Below are 17,312 nucleotides of genomic sequence, written 5' to 3'. Positions count from 1 at the left end.
AGCGAAGGATAATCCTAGCAAACAAATGCTATTTTGGACTAAGTAGACATATGAAAAGAAAAAACGACCAAAAAACAAAAATAACCATATACAAAACCCTTATACAACCATTGTTGACACATGGATCGGAGACATGGACCATCTCCAAGGCAGATGAAAACCTTATGCTTATATTTTAACGAAGGATCCTCAGAGGAATATTCGGTGGCATCTGTGAAAATGGCATTTGGGGGATGAGGTACAACTACGAGGTATACCACAGATATAAACAAAAATTTGGTGGTAAAGACGTAGTAGGTGTCTCTTATAAGAATAGGAAAATTAAGATAAGCAGGACATCTAGCAAGATCACAGCAGAACAACCCTTCTAGAAGAGCCCTTATGTCACAATCTGTGGGAAGTAGAAATAGGGGTAAGCCAAAACTCAAATGGAACGATGGTGTAGAAGAGGATGGGAGAAAAATAGTCGCAGCAAACTGGCAACGGTTGGCAATGGGTAGGACTGACTGGCGTAACAGAGTTGGGAAGGTCGAGGCTCTTTCATACGGCTGTAGCACCATTGATGATGATGATGATTATTTATTATATTTATTACATTAGGTAGCTTTTATTTATTTTATTACCTTGTATCTAAAAATTTAAAACGTTTTAGACATACGTTCATTTAAAATAAACCAAAGAATCCGCTTAAATAGTATACCTTACTTTTGAAACACCCTGTATATTGACTAACATCTGTTTAAGTGTATCTAAATTTGTGAGTTTTATTGCTAAAAAGTACGCTAAAGATGCGCCTGATCGATCTTTCCAATTCAAATTGTTTCTCCTGTTTTTTGCGCACAATTTCCACAGCCGGTTCAGTCAATTTGACTAAATAAAAATAAAGGAAATAAAAAATGTAGTATGTCAAAGTGTGTAAATAATTTATTTCTTTAGCTGAGCGCTTTCGACATAAACGTCATCATCGGAGCTAATGCTGAAATAAAAAAAGAGGTCTTGTAAGAAAAAGAAGTACAAAACTCTTTTTTTACTTACGTCAAATAGTAAAAAAGTACCACTACAACATTGAGGTGTTATCATTTGCATCAGGTGAATATAAACATGAATTTTGGTTGGAAATGCTTTGTCCTCCGTACAACCCCAAACAGTAAAAACAGAAAAAAAACGGCCACATTACACGTTACACAAACACAAAACTTTTTTTTTTTTCTTTTTTCATGGCATAGGTATCACCCATCCATTGTTGGCGTAGTAGAAACAGCTGAAATTACGTAAAATTGGAGCGCTACATTGTATGTTGAATAACTTTTTTGTTTACGGGAAACAACTAATTTCTGGCTTCCGCCGGGAGGTAGAACAAACCTAGCACTAAGTGGCTATCTGCTTGAATATTCCGGAAAGTTTTTGTTTTCGAGTGGGCCATACAAGTTTATGTCAAGTTAAAAAACCACATATTTTTTCAATAATTCTTTTATTTTTTAGAACAAACTTCAAAATTACAGAACAAACTAGAACAAACCTAGCACTAACTGCTACAGTTGTGAAAAAATATATTGGGAACTGGGGCAATACAGGTTTACAGACATATTAGTATCTTAATTTTTGATAAGGTATCTTATAGCTTTAACACGACCACGTCGGCCACGACAATTTTCGTTCCTTCTTTGTACTATAACATCACTAGGTAGCTTATTAAAAACTAAGATTGTAATGTAAAACCAATTTTGCAAATACATTTAGTGCTCTGAAGATATTGGTTGGACACAGTGAAATGAAATAACATATAAATAATGTTTTATAATTCACAAAATTTATGACCTAACAACTTTTAAATTAGTAATATAAACGTTTACCATACTTTGAAAAAGTGTGATGCAGTTCCAGACTAAACGTCAGCCAATTACAATTTTTACTTATAAGCCCCAAAAACAACACCCATCATGAACTTTCCAGCCGTGAGAGCTTACATACTTTAAAAACATTACTATTGTCAGATATGTCCTCAAAATCACCAATAGTCAATAGGCACAACAGTTTGGGGACATGTCCTCAAACTAACCGTTTCCCAAAAAAAAAGTTTGAGGACGGTCCCCAAACTTGACTAATGTCCTCAAACTCACCATTAAGTAACCGATACTGTCCCCAAACTTTACGAGTTACATATATATATATATATATATATATATATATATATATATTTGAAAAACAAAAAAACAAAAGATGTAAATCTTTGAAACACACTCAGTGATCAAAAGATCTAAGTTATTGGTTTACCGACCAAACGTAACTAAATCAAACAAATGAAATAGAGAATGTGGAAAAATCCCCTTACGAACAATTCACACATCCACCATTTCAGGTTGGGAAAAATTTTTTGAATAGAATCAAAGATCCAAACACCTGTTCTTAGAAATGTGTTTCGCCCTCTTCAACCTCTCTGGGCTTATCAATAAAGATGAGAGGTTGAATATCTTTAGACACATTTGATTGGATCTTTGATTCTATTCAAGAAATTTTTCCCAACCTGAAATGGTGGATGTGTGAATTGTTCGTAAGGGGATTTTTCCACATTCTCTATTTCATTTGTTTGATATATATATATATATATATATATATATATATATATATATATATATATATATAACAAGGTTGAAATATTGGGGTAGCAGCAATCTCAAAGAAAACTCTTTATAATAATTCCAAGCTTTCGATAATGTTTATTATCATCTTCAGGAAACTACAAATATAAATATACAGTATTTAACAATTAGTCTAACTAAAATCAATAAAAATTGTTATCTTTGTGCCATCAAAAATCCAAAACACCATAGTTTTCTCTCACTAAACTAGGTGTCTAGGATCCCCAGAAACACAAAAATAACAAAATATTGCTCTGAGAAATGCAGAGCTAATACTCTCACTATAAACACCGCATATCACAGAACAACCTTACTAAAAAATTATTTATATGTTTTGGTACTTACATTATTTGAGGATGTAGAGCCTAGTTGTTAAATACTGACATAACAATGAAATTTTGTCTTGGTAAATAGTAAATAATATAAATTAAAGTAAAAACTATATAAAAACTTAAAAATCTGAGTATAAAGCGATAAAAGCTAAAATATTTTTTAAAAAATTATGTATGTCTAATTGGCATTTTACAAAATGTCTAACAAAATGTTATGGATGTTTATTCATTTTTCTTTGAATTCATACGGAAACGTCACATTCACTGAACCAATTACAATTTTGTTATAAATTTCTAATAATTTTGAAATAGGAAAAGAGCGAAATGATAATATAAAAGTTTTAATAAATGCAAAATTGTTTCATAGTCCTTGTCTTTTATTATTATGTAGTATACTGAAAAAATCTACAAATTATGTATCAAATTAAAGAAGAATCTGAATTATTAAATTTAAATTGGTTATTTTTGTCTAAAGTGAGCAAATAAGAATAAATTTCACTGAGATGTCTTACATCTGATTTTTTGTTTATCGAATTTTCTTCTTGAAAGATAAAAGCCATTTCCAAAAAAAGTCTTTTTTTATATGAGTTCTCAGAAGCTAGTACTTTAGTATGTTGATAATCCATTACATGACCCTCTTTGGAAACATGTTCTGCTAAAGCACAACGTTCAGGATGTAGTCTAGAATCACTTTTATGTGAAATTATTCGAGATGATAAAGTTCTCGAGGTGATACCTATATAGCTCATATTACAACTACGACATGGTATATTATAAACTACATTTGAACAAGACAATGCAGGAGTTTTATCTTTCAGTCTAGTAAAAATTGAGTTAATAGATAATGTGATACTATTAGCTATTTTTATGCCACTAATTTGATTAAAGATTCTGCTTAGCTTTGGTGTGATGTTCTTAATGTAAGGGAGTGAAAAATTTAAAGTTAATGGGTTCCTGGTTTTCTGCAACATTAGTAAGATTATTTAAATTTTGGTTGTTAATATTATTATTATTTGTGTATGAGATTTCAGATGTATTAAAAAGTAATTTCTTTATAAGGGTTTTTGGATAGGAATTGTCAATGAATATATTATATAATATTCTTAGATTTGTATTATGAAATGAGTTGTCTGATATTTTTAAAACCCTTGATTTCATTTGTTTTATTAAATTAACTTTTTGAGAAAATTTATGGTAAGACCAGTAATTCATATACCTGCCTGAGCTTATTGGTTTTTGGTACCAGTCAATCATTAAGGTGTTTGTAGTAGTATTACGAATAAATTTAGTATCTAAGAAAGGTAGAGTACCATTTTCATCTTCTCTTTCTAAGGTAAATTGAATGTAAGGATCATAACTGTTGAAGATGAACAAGATTTCATCCAAGGCATTGGAAGGTAGGCTAAGTATTATGTCATCAACATATTTCTTAATAAAACAAAGGTCAAAAGGTAGTACTCAATACAAAAAAAAATATCAGACAACTCATTTCATAATACAAATCTAAGAATATTATATAATATATTCATTGACAATTCCTATCCAAAAACCCTTATAAAGAAATTACTTTTTAATACATCTGAAATCTCATACACAAATAATAATAATATTAACAACCAAAATTTAAATAATCTTACTAATGTTGCAGAAAACCAGGAACCCATTAACTTTAAATATTTTTCACTCCCTTACATTAAGAACATCACACCAAAGCTAAGCAGAATCTTTAATCAAATTAGTGGCATAAAAATAGCTAATAGTATCACATTATCTATTAACTCAATTTTTACTAGACTGAAAGATAAAACTCCTGCATTGTCTTGTTCAAATGTAGTTTATAATATACCATGTCGTAGTTGTAATATGAGCTATATAGGTATCACCTCGAGAACTTTATCATCTCGAATAATTTCACATAAAAGTGATTCTAGACTACATCCTGAACGTTGTGCTTTAGCAGAACATGTTTCCAAAGAGGGTCATGTAATGGATTATCAACATACTAAAGTACTAGCTTCTGAGAACTCATATAAAAAAAGACTTTTTTTGGAAATGGCTTTTATCTTTCAAGAAGAAAATTCGATAAACAAAAAATCAGATGTAAGACATCTCAGTGAAATTTATTCTTATTTGCTCACTTTAGACAAAAATAACCAATTTAAATTTAATAATTCAGATTCTTCTTTAATTTGATACATAATTTGTAGATTTTTTCAGTATACTACATAATAATAAAAGACAAGGACTATGAAACAATTTTGCATTTATTAAAACTTTTATATTATCATTTCGCTCTTTTCCTATTTCAAAATTATTAGAAATTTATAACAAAATTGTAATTGGTTCAGTGAATGTGACGTTTCCGTATGAATTCAAAGAAAAATGAATAAACATCCATAACATTTTGTTAGACATTTTGTAAAATGCCAATTAGACATACATAATTTTTTAAAAAATATTTTAGCTTTTATCGCTTTATACTCAGATTTTTATAAGTTTTTATATAGTTTTTACTTTAATTTATATTATTTACTATTTACCAAGACAAAATTTCATTGTTATGTCAGTATTTAACAACTAGGCTCTACATCCTCAAATAATGTAAGTACCAAAACATATAAATAATTTTTTAGTAAGGTTGTTCTGTGATATGCGGTGTTTATAGTGAGAGTATTAGCTCTGCATTTCTCAGAGCAATATTTTGTTATTTTTGTGTTTCTGGGGATCCTAGACACCTAGTTTAGTGAGAGAAAACTATGGTGTTTTGGATTTTTGATGGCACAAAGATAACAATTTTTATTGATTTTAGTTAGACTAATTGTTAAATACTGTATATTTATATTTGTAGTTTCCTGAAGATGATAATAAACATTATCGAAAGCTTGGAATTATTATAAAGAGTTTTCTTTGAGATTGCTGCTACCCCAATATTTCAACCTTGTTTCCTAACTGTTCAGCAAAGATTATATACCTGTTATATATATATATATATATATATATATATATATATATATAATGAAATGTTTTCTTATCTACTATTTTTAGATAATCGTGAGTTATCTCCTAACTTCTCTTCTAGATACTCTGATTTGTCAACAACATTATAAATTACTTTTGTAAAAATTAATTTTTGTTAACAACTTTATAAATTACTTTTGTATAAATAATTTAAAACTTTTAATTAACCTTGATCAATAAATCTTACTCATTTTTAAATTTTACCTTAATTTATAATTTCAACAGTAATTTATAAAATTTAAAAAAATACTTTCATACTTATCATTGACCCTTATTGGTCGTTTACTAAATTTATCATATTTAAAAAAATTTTTGTTAGATATTTCATATAACTCCATGTCATGAATGTCCAAGTGTCATTTTATATTTCGTCGATTTTGAAGTTGAACTAAATTATAAACCTTTATTTGAATAATTTTGTTATATCAAGACATTACATGACCATTTTAATAAGTACAAATCTCATTTTAATGACCACCTATTTGAAATATCCTCAATAAGTTGTAAGTACATATAATTTTATATACATATTTTCATATTGTCTCACATATATAATATAATTGTAGCTCGGAATAGAACGAAAGCTCGGAATAAAAACTTAAAAGAATACACTTATCAATTGCTGCATAACCCAATAACCAAAAACTGTACATTTACTGTCAGCAAAGACTCATTGTCTTCTTAATATATATATATATATATATATATATATATATATATATATATATATATATATATACATTTGCCGCTAATTGCCGCTTTTGATTTTTTTTGCCGCTAATTCGTCTAACGGTGATCAACTACAAATGAAGGCTTCAGTGAGATTCAAATCACCGAATTAAATAACTAGCCAATGAACATTAATACATGGTGTATTTTTCCGTAGTGTATCGTTAAGTTGTTGTTATAGAATGAGTAGTATCTGTAGAATTTTTGTGTTAACATCTTAAACATACTACAAATTGCTTTTGAACTGATGAAGCTTTCGAAATTGTAAAGCGAAACTTTTCAATATATCAATGAAGTAGTTGACTTCTTTATTTAATTGCCAACTAAATTGACCGATTCAACCTCTGAATTCACTAGCTGAATACCTTTAATATATATATATATATATATATATATATATATATATATATATATATATATATGAAAGGAAACGGCGATTGCATTTTATTTCACTTCGACCACCACCGATATTCTACACGACGTGTTTCGAGCTCATGTCAAGCTCTCGTCAGGAACATCTAGGTGGATGGTCGAGGTGTAAGAAAATGCTTTTTGCCTTTCTGGTAATAATAAAATAACCAGACTTCAGTACACTTGGTACGACATCTATATGAATTAAATGAAAAAATTTCTCTGGTATACAGAAGAAATCTTTTCCGTAGCGGACGCGAAAATGTAAATTTCAAAATCTTCATAAAAGACGATGAACGACAAAAGACACCTCTTTGTGTCACAGATTTGTCTACAAAGCCACGTTATTCGCTACACATTCGTCAATAACGGAAAAAAACCGTGATATGAAAGGAAACGGCGATTGCATTTTATTTCACTTCGACCACCACCGATATTCTACACGACGTGTTTCGAGCTCATGTCAAGCTCTCGTCAGGAACATCTAGGTGGATGGTCGAGGTGTAAGAAAATGCTTTTGGCCTTTCTGGTAATAATAAAATAACCAGACTTCAGTACACTTGGTACGACATCTATATGAATTAAATGAAAAGATTTCTCTGGTATACAGAAGAAATCTTTTCCGTAGCGGACGCGAAAATGTAAATTTCAAAATCTTCATAAAAGACGATGAACGACAAAAGACACCTCTTTGTGTCACAGATTTGTCTACAAAGCCACGTTATTCGCTACACACACCTCGACCATCCACCTAGATGTTCCTGACGAGAGCTTGACATGAGCTCGAAACACGTCGTGTAGAATATCGGTGGTGGTCGAAGTGAAATAAAATGCAATCGCCGTTTCCTTTCATATCACGGTTTTTTTTCGTTATTGACGAATGTGTAGCGAATAACGTGGCTTTGTAGACAAATCTGTGACACAAAGAGGTGTCTTTTGTCGTTCATCGTCTTTTATGAAGATTTTGAAATTTACATTTTCGCGTCCGCTACGGAAAAGATTTCTTCTGTATACCAGAGAAATCTTTTCATTTAATTCATATAGATGTCGTACCAAGTGTACTGAAGTCTGGTTATTTTATTATTACCAGAAAGGCCAAAAGCATTTTCTTACACCTCGACCATCCACCTAGATGTTCCTGACGAGAGCTTGACATGAGCTCGAAACACGTCGTGTAGAATATCGGTGGTGGTCGAAGTGAAATAAAATGCAATCGCCGTTTCCTTTCATATCACGGTTTTTTTCCGTTATTGACGAATGTGTAGCGAATAACGTGGCTTTGTAGACAAATCTGTGACACAAAGAGGTGTCTTTTGTCGTTCATCGTCTTTTATGAAGATTTTGAAATTTACATTTTCGCGTCCGCTACGGAAAAGATTTCTTCTGTATACCAGAGAAATCTTTTCATTTAATTCATATATATATATATATATATATATATATATATATATATATATATATATATATATATATATATATATATATATATATTATACTTACTTTGGTATACTGGCAGCATCGATAGCGGCCTGCCTTAAAGTGCTTTCCTCTAAGAAACGCTGCTCCCACCTTGAACACTCTCCTTCTAATGTCATTATTCTTTCGTCTTTTTCCCTTAACATCCTCTTCAACTCCGAAGCTGATTCACTGCCTGAACCATTTGGAGAATCCCATCCACCTTGAGCTGATTTGGCGCGCTGCAGTTCGCGCTCAAGTTGCAAGCGAAGCTTCTTTTCTGTTTGTTCTCGTCGTTCACTCGCCATTTGCATTGACGACAACGCCCTCTGAAGTTGGAAAACTCGTTCTACGTATACTTGTTTTTTACGACACTAAAAATGTTTCAAAATTAGTAGTTGATATTTACATGTATACCATGTCAATACCATTTTAAATTATAAAAAGTATATGCTAAAATGCCACCAGAGGCACCGTATGTTTTAGATATTTTTCTTAGAATTGGGTGGAAAATAAAAACAACTATGTAGGCCATAAACAAATAATATATTTAATTATTTACGAGACGTCCACATGTTGAAAAAATTCAATAAGAGTAGTCCTAAAAATTCCAGGAATTTTTGGAAACAAAACCAATAAACAAAAAAGTATATAAAAATGGATGAACAATCTTAATAAAAAATGAATACTTATTTATTTATGCGCACCATACGCCATAAAGACTTAGGGCATTTTTATAAAACATAATCATAAGATTAGTTAGCCCGGGAGCAGTCGCGCTGTTAGAAAAAATCTAACATTTTATCATTTTCCGTGTTAACTTAATGAAACATTTTGCAACATAACTTTCCGCTCGTAAGTGCCTCGAGTAAGATTGTAGTAATGCGTAGGTATTTTTTTTTAATTTGTTTCTTATACTTTTTTATTTTTTTATTTTTTTTTGTGGAATTTATGGCTTTGGTAAGAACCAATTACCTTTAAAATGGTTAGCAATAGATATTTTAACAGAACAAGTAAATAAAAAAAATTATAAAATAAAAATTGGTTTTAAATTCGTATTTAAATTAGTATCTATATAAATAAAAATGAATGTTTGTATGTATGTATGTACCTTATAGACTCGCAAACTATGCATTTGATCACGTGATGATCTTAAGCAAAGTTGTTGTACATGAACCCGGGAAGGTTTCTGAATTGGTACGACCAACCTAAGTGAAAAGGGGTGTTGCCCCCCGATTTTTTTTTTATTTTTCTGGACAAACTGTTTTTTCTTAATTTTATATGATGTAGAACCCAAATATACATTCAACCCTAAATTTTCACTTTGTTATCCCCAACCGTTATTTTTTAATAGTCATTTAAATATTTTACATCTATATAAAATTCTCAGGTCAGAGTGTTTGTTACCATACTCCTCCGAAACGACTCGACCGATTTTTATGAAATTTGGCAAGGATATTCGACCGGACTGGGAGTAGGTTGTTATATATTTTTCATACCCGGACATCATAAGGGGGTTGCCTCCCTGAAATTTTGTTTTAGTTTTTTGGACAAACTGTTTTTTCCTAATTTTGTGCTAGATATAGTTCATAATTCAGCTATTAGAATTGCACTGGGAGCACACTACACAAGCTCAGTTGAAGGTATGTATGTTAAATCAGGCGAACCATCCCTTCAACTCAGGAGAGAATACCTTAGCCTCATGCATGCCTCAAGAGTATCAACTAACCCACAGGTACCTTAGCCTCATGCATGCCTCAAGAGTATCAACTAACCCACAGGTACCTGTTTATAAAAACACATTTACAGATAGATTTCCATCAACATTTAATAGTGGGAAAAGATTGGATCCTCCATTTTATCATCGAGTGAGAGCAACGTTACAAAGCTTAGACACAATAATTCCACCCACTTACAATGTTTTTATTGTCAGCCAACATATGTTACCATGGACAATTGCTCTCCCTAATTGTAATACAAACTTATCTGCATTCAAGAAATGTGACACACCAGCAAGAATCTTCAATCAGAAATTACTAGAGATATTAAATGGTTTTAATGATCACATCCATATTTTCCACGATGCATCCAGATCTGCAAATGGAGTAGGAGCAGCTGTCACAACTGATAACTATAATAGTTCCTTCCAGCTCCCTCCCCAAACCTCCATATTCTCAGCTGAACTCTTTGCTATCCTCCAGTCATTAACGTTTGTTAACACACATGACATCAAATTCTCAATATTCATTAGCGATTCCCTTAGTGCATTAACAGCCTTAACCCTTAAACGCCCAAGGGTGGGTAAAAAATGTCCACCTAATGCGTATTCCCTTGTAACATATTTCTTACGTGTTTAAAAATTTAAAAAAAATTATTTATTGTTAAAAAGACAGCCCTTTATCGAATATTAATTTGGTCCTACCGATATTTTTGAAAATAAAAGTAGCTCTTGAGTTAAATATGGGTGGGCATAAAAAGTACACCCTTGGTAAAACTTGTTACTAAAGGTTTCTACATAATTTCTCGTTGGTAGGAAGATAATCCATATAATTATCGACGTATAATTACATAATCTACATAATTATCCGCCAATGAGGAGGTTGAAAGGAAGAATGTGGAGAAAATCGACAAATGTGAATTACTGGCTTTTACTGGTATGTTAATTTTTATGTACATTCTAATTTTGTTGTAAGGTTTGTAAATTGTTTATATTAATATTTTAGAAGATGCTGTGTTTATTAAGCATAAGATTCTTAAGTTTAATCCATTTCCAACAGCTCTCAATAAATATATTAGCTATTTTCGAGGTGGACATTTTTTACCCACCCTTGGGCGTACATGGAACCTAAAAAAGGTTGGGCGTTTAAGGGTTAAAGCAAGTATAACCCAAACATCCCGTCCTGATTTTAATTAAGGCGGAACTCTTGATATGCCAACAAAATCAAAGATTAGTTCAGTTCCTCTGGGTACCTTCACATTGTGAAATAAGTGGAAATGATAGAGCTGACATATAGCAAAAAATGCAAGTAAGAATCCGTTAACAGACATCATAACTACTTGCGTTCATACTGATCTAAAGCGATCTAAGTCAAACTCTACATTAAGTAAGAACAATGAAACAAAGTGTACTACCGTCTAAACTTCCTACTAAGAGAAGAGACCAAGTGATCATGTCCAGATTGCGACTTGGTCATACGAAGATCAGCTACCTATGACTTTATATTAAAGAAGGAAGCTTCTCCGATGTGTTATGTGTGTGATAGTGAACTAACAGTGCAACATAAGACTGCCCCTACGTTATAAAACGTCATCAACAACAGTTATCAAATACAGTTAAAGAATGTTTAAGTGAAAATAATTCATCTAAGACTCTCAATTTTTTACGTGCTATAGGACTCATTAACCAAATTTAATATAATCTTTGTAATTTGATGTCAATACTGTTCAATGCTAATAACCCTTTGTGGTTGAAGCAAAAAAGTACGACCGTTTACAATGAATTTGTATGTATTAGCATATTGATTTACTTTTGCATAAAAATAAATAAAATTATAATTTTAACAGGTTCACATTTTTTCAGACTTCCACAAGATCTGTATCAGATCGCAAAAGTGTCAATAGTAGGGGAACCTAAGCGGGGATTTTTGCGCAACGTGAGGTGGGGTGTTACTTTAAAATCTTAAACAGGAACCCCAAATTTTTATTGCAGATTTGGATTCTTTACGTAAAAATAAGCAACTTTTATTTGAGACATTTTTTCAAATTATGGATAGATGGCGCTATAATTGGAAAAAACGATTGTTGAAAATGGAAAATTAAATTAAAAAATGGAAAGACCCTCGCTTTATGGAAAATTTTACTTAACTTTTTTTGGTTTTAGGACCTAATCTGTACAACCCAAAAGTTCCCCTTGATGCTCGAGTAACTACAAATTTTGCATACTTTCCTCCCCTACTACAAAGACTTTGCAGATAATGGAAAAGGGAAATGCAGCTGAATTTAAAAATAAAACACTAAAAAAGATAGATATTAATATGGACGAAATAGATGTAGGGAATGAACCAAACCATACAGAATTTAATGAGTCTATGCAATCCGAAACTGAATTCTTTCAGTCGCAAACAGAATGTATAGAAAATCAAGAAAAAGGACAAGAGGGATCAACGAAAATACAATTATTAAAGAAAATGTATCAAAAAGACGAAAAAGAAAAATATTTAGGTATAATATTTATATCTCTTAAATATACAGGGTGTTTCATTAATAATTGTCCATATAGTAACTGGAGAAACCTTAGCACAAAATACGAAGATTTAATCTAAAACACTTAAATAAAATGTGGTTCCTTACTGAGTTACAGGATGTTTTATCTAAAATTTTAAAAACTATTTTTGCTTAGTGTTTTAAAACTATTCGATGTATCTTTTTCATACTTGGCAGGAAGTATAGGTACTGTACATATTACTAAATTATGTTAAACAAACGTTTATGGCTATTACCAGAGGCGTACGACGGGGGAAAGTGAATGGTTGACCCTTTCCAAATTCTACGTCACTGGCGAAATTGCTATTTTAGTTCAATTTTTGGATTCTCCAATACTTTCTATGAAAATAATATACTCTTCATTCGTAACGATAAAGTCATTCTGAAACGACACGGTTATTTTGATCAGTGTATTGTGTCGCTTCATTTTTAATTTCAAATATCTCGAAAACTAATCATTTTATCGTTACGAATAAAGGGTATATTATTTACATAAAAAGTATTGCAAAATAAAAGAATACACTAAAATAGCAATTTGGTCAGTGACGTAGAATTTGGGAAGGGTCAACCAGCTACTATCCCCTGTCGTACGCCTCTGGTAGTAGTTAGAAACGCTTATTTATCTTAATTTAGTAGGGTGTACAGTACCTACACTTTCTGCCAAGTATGATAAGGATACGCCAAACAGTTTTAAAGTACTGGGTACAAATAAGTTTTAAATTTTATTCAAATAATAAATTAATTAAAATAACTGTGCCGTTTCACATTTAATTTCAAATATCTCGAAAACTAATGACTTTACCGTTACCAATGAAGAGTATATTATGCACGTAGAAAGTATTGTAGAATCTAAAAATAGCACTAATATAGTAATTCCTCCAGTGGCGTAGAATTTGAGAAGGGTCAACCATTAACCATCCCCTGCCGTACGCCTCTGGTAGTAGCTAGAAACGTTTGTTTATCATAATTTAGTAGGGTGTCTAGTATTAGCACTTTCTGCCAAGTATGAAAAGAATACGTCTAATAGTTTTAAAATGCTAAGCAAAAATAGTTTTTAAATTTTTAGATATAACACCCTGTAACTCAGTAAGGAACCACATTTTATTTAAGTGATTTAGGTTAAATCTTCGTATTTTGTGCTAAGGTTTCTCCAGTTACTATATGGACAATTATTAATGAAACACCCTGTATAGGCCTGCATGCCGCGTACCAAAAAAAAAGTTGATTAATAGCAGGTTGAAACTTTGTTAATAGCTTAACGGTGTCTAGTCGGATAAACTGTGGTGTATAGGAACATTGAAACAGGGAAAGTTTTAATTGTGGAACAGGTTAAAAATTTGGAATGTCAGACTACGTAAACGTCCCATGTATTTTGTCGGACATAACTTCGAATTGATTTGCTACCCTTTCATTAAACTCTCATGCAAAAATCAGACTGGTATTTATCACCAACAGGGCATTTTAATAAATCCGACACGTAGAACATGTCAAATGACAGGAATTATGTTGGTGATACGTAGTAGTCTGATTTTTGCATGAGAGTTTAATGAAAGGGTAACAAATGAATTGGAAGTTCTGTCCGACAAAATACATGAGACGTTTTCGTAGTCTGACGTTCCAAATTTTTAACCTGCTCCACAATTAAAACTTCCCCTGTTCCAGTGTTTCCGTGCATCAAAGTTTGTCCGACTAGACACCGTTAAGCTATTAACAAATTTTTAGCTTGCTATTAATCAATTTTTTGTTAGAAACTACATAATCTAGAAACTAAACTAGAATGTAATTGGTGTTTTTTTTAAATAAAGTAGATATACAGGGTGTAACAAAAATGCAGGTCATAAATTAAATCACATATTTTGGGACACAAAATAGTTCGATTGAACCTAACTTACCTCAGTACAAATGTGCACATAAAAAAAGTTACAGCCCTTTGAAGTTACAAAATGATAATCGATTTTTTCCAATATATCGAAAACTATTAGAGATTTTTAACCCTTTTGTTCCCTTAAACGTCCCAAATGTTTGTTTACGTTCCTATTAAATTGTTATTGTGTTCATCATCATCATCATGCAACCTCTTCTGTCCACTGCTAGACATAGGTCTCTCCCATTCTTCGCCGCTCTTCACGGTTCTGTGCTTCTTGTTGCCATTTCTTGGATATTCAGTTAATGTCGTCCATCCAGCCTGTTGGTGGTATCGTGGTACGCGTTCATTTCGCGTACCCATTCCTATTGGACAGAAACTGATTGGCTTATTGCAAATCCGACGCGTTGCTCGGAAAGGATAAAAAGAACGCGAAATCTTGCATCGTCAGCAGATTTCCATCGACCACGAGACTGACTTGTAGACCTTCTGGTTTTTACCAATTGCAATACTTATTTTTCTTGTTTTCCTTGGCTCTTACTGCGTTCCTAGATATTCAGAAATACCTTTTGCGGGTATATTCCGAATGTAAGAAATTACATAAGCTTTTGTTAAAGCTATATATTTTGCTGTTTATCGTTTACCAACGATATTTATGAATATATTATTCTGTTTCTTGTTTTAACATTTTTACAGGGATTCTTCTGCAGATTCTATGATAATAGAATCCGTGGCTTACTTTATTTTCTATCTAACCATTTATAATACTAATAACTTTAACATTTACTAACATTTTAGTTTATTTCAGATTACTAACCATTTACTTTCTTAGGTACTAACTTATACAGTATGTCCCTGTAAGAAAACTTTTTTATTATTAATTTTACGGAAAAAAGTTATTCTTAATAAAAAGCTCTGCATGGTCCAAAACCTAAGATTTAACCATTAAACGTCAATTTTTTTGAATATTATACGAGGTATGTCAAAAAGTTTGAATTTCACTTAGTAAAGTAGCTTTATTTTTCACAATATTGAAAATCGCTATTATGAAAAGTTGTTTGGAATTAAAAACTATATTCTAATATGCAATTACATCCTTCTAATTGAATTTTTTTTTTTTGAAAAATTATGGATAACACATTATTTTCAGTTATTTCAATTCTGATAACTCTTTTATTATTAATTTTACGAAAAAAAGTGATTCTTAATAAAAAGTTCTGGATGGTCTAGAACCTAAAATACAACTATCTTATATCAACTTTTATCAATTTTATACGAGGTATGTCAAAAAAGATAAATTTAGATCAAAAGTAAAGTACCTTTATAGTTCAGAGTATTTCAATTAAAAGGATGTATTTACATACTGAAACATAGTTTTAATTCTAAATAACTTCATAATAACAATTACTCTTGAGCGAAATTCATATTTTTTGACATACCTCGTATAAAATTGATAAAATTTGACATAAGATGGTTGTGTTTTAGGTTTTAGACCAGGCAGAACTTTTTATTAAGAATCACTTTTTTTCGTAAAATTAATAATAAAAGAGTTATCTGAATTGAAATAACTGAAAATAATGTTAGTTATCCAAAATTTTTCAAAAAAATTTTTTCAATTAGAAGGATGTAATTGCATACTAGAATATAGTTTTTAATTTCAAACAACTTTTCATAATAGCAATTTTCAATATTGTGAAAGATAAAGCTACTTTACTCTTGAGTGAAATTCAAACTTTTTGACATACCTCGTATAATATTAAAAAAATTTGATATTTGATGGTTAAATTTTAGGTTTTGGACCAAGCAAAGCTTTTTATGAAGAATAACTTTTTTTCGTAAAATTAATAATAAAAAAGTTTTCCCTATGGATACAACTTACAGGGACATACTGTATATGCATTCTTTTACAGCTTGTTCGTTTGCATATACGTCTGTATACTAACCTGCCGATTTATTAATATATAATTTATTTTATTAATGCTTATGTACTAACCTTTTGCCCCTTAGCATATTTACTTACTTGTACTAAACTGCCTTGACATTTTATGTGGATATATATATATATATATATATATATATATATATATATATATATATATATATATATATATATATATATATATATATATATATATGAAAAAACAAAAGATGTAGATCTTTGAAACACACTCAGTGATCAAAAGATCCACAGGTACTGGTTTGGACGACCACTCGTACGAAAACAAACAAATGAAATAGAGAATGCGGAAAAATCCCCTTACGAACAATTCACACATCCACTACTTCGGGCTGGGAAAAATTTTTTTTTTGAATAGAATCGAAGATCCAAACACCAGCTCTTAGAAATGTGTTTCGCCCTCTTCAACCTCTATGGGCTCATCGGTGAAGATGAGAGGTTGAATATCTTCAGACACATTCCAATCAAAAAACAACATTCGAGAACTAGACATAGCAGGAACGTAAATCTACGCCCAACCTGACAATGCCATTCTCAAGTTTTAATTCCCTAATTACTTTAGAGTAAGTAAGATAATGTTTATGAAAAAACAAAAGATGTAGATCTTTGAAACACACTCAGTGATCAAAAGATCCACAGGTACT

The 17,312-nt window shown here is 31.0% G+C and overlaps 1 protein-coding gene across 3 annotated transcripts in view; it reads right to left on the bottom strand.

Moving 5' to 3' along the window:
- The window catches only part of LOC114347035 (227 kDa spindle- and centromere-associated protein-like), a 1,075,867-nt gene that overhangs the window by 348,904 nt on the left and 709,651 nt on the right, over positions 1 to 17,312 (bottom strand). For all 3 annotated transcript variants that reach the window (XM_050641832.1, XM_050641834.1, XM_050641833.1), the window contains one exon: positions 8,630 to 8,958. In XM_050641832.1, coding sequence (XP_050497789.1) covers positions 8,630 to 8,958 — 329 coding nt within the window. The remainder of the gene's footprint in view (positions 1 to 8,629; positions 8,959 to 17,312) is intronic.

This window comes from Diabrotica virgifera, chromosome 1 (assembly GCF_917563875.1).
Source record: "Diabrotica virgifera virgifera chromosome 1, PGI_DIABVI_V3a".
In the NCBI taxonomy this organism is placed as follows: Eukaryota; Metazoa; Arthropoda; class Insecta; order Coleoptera; family Chrysomelidae; genus Diabrotica; species Diabrotica virgifera.
Note: the sequence above shows the minus strand (reverse complement) of the source record. Positions and strands in the feature narration are given on the sequence as shown.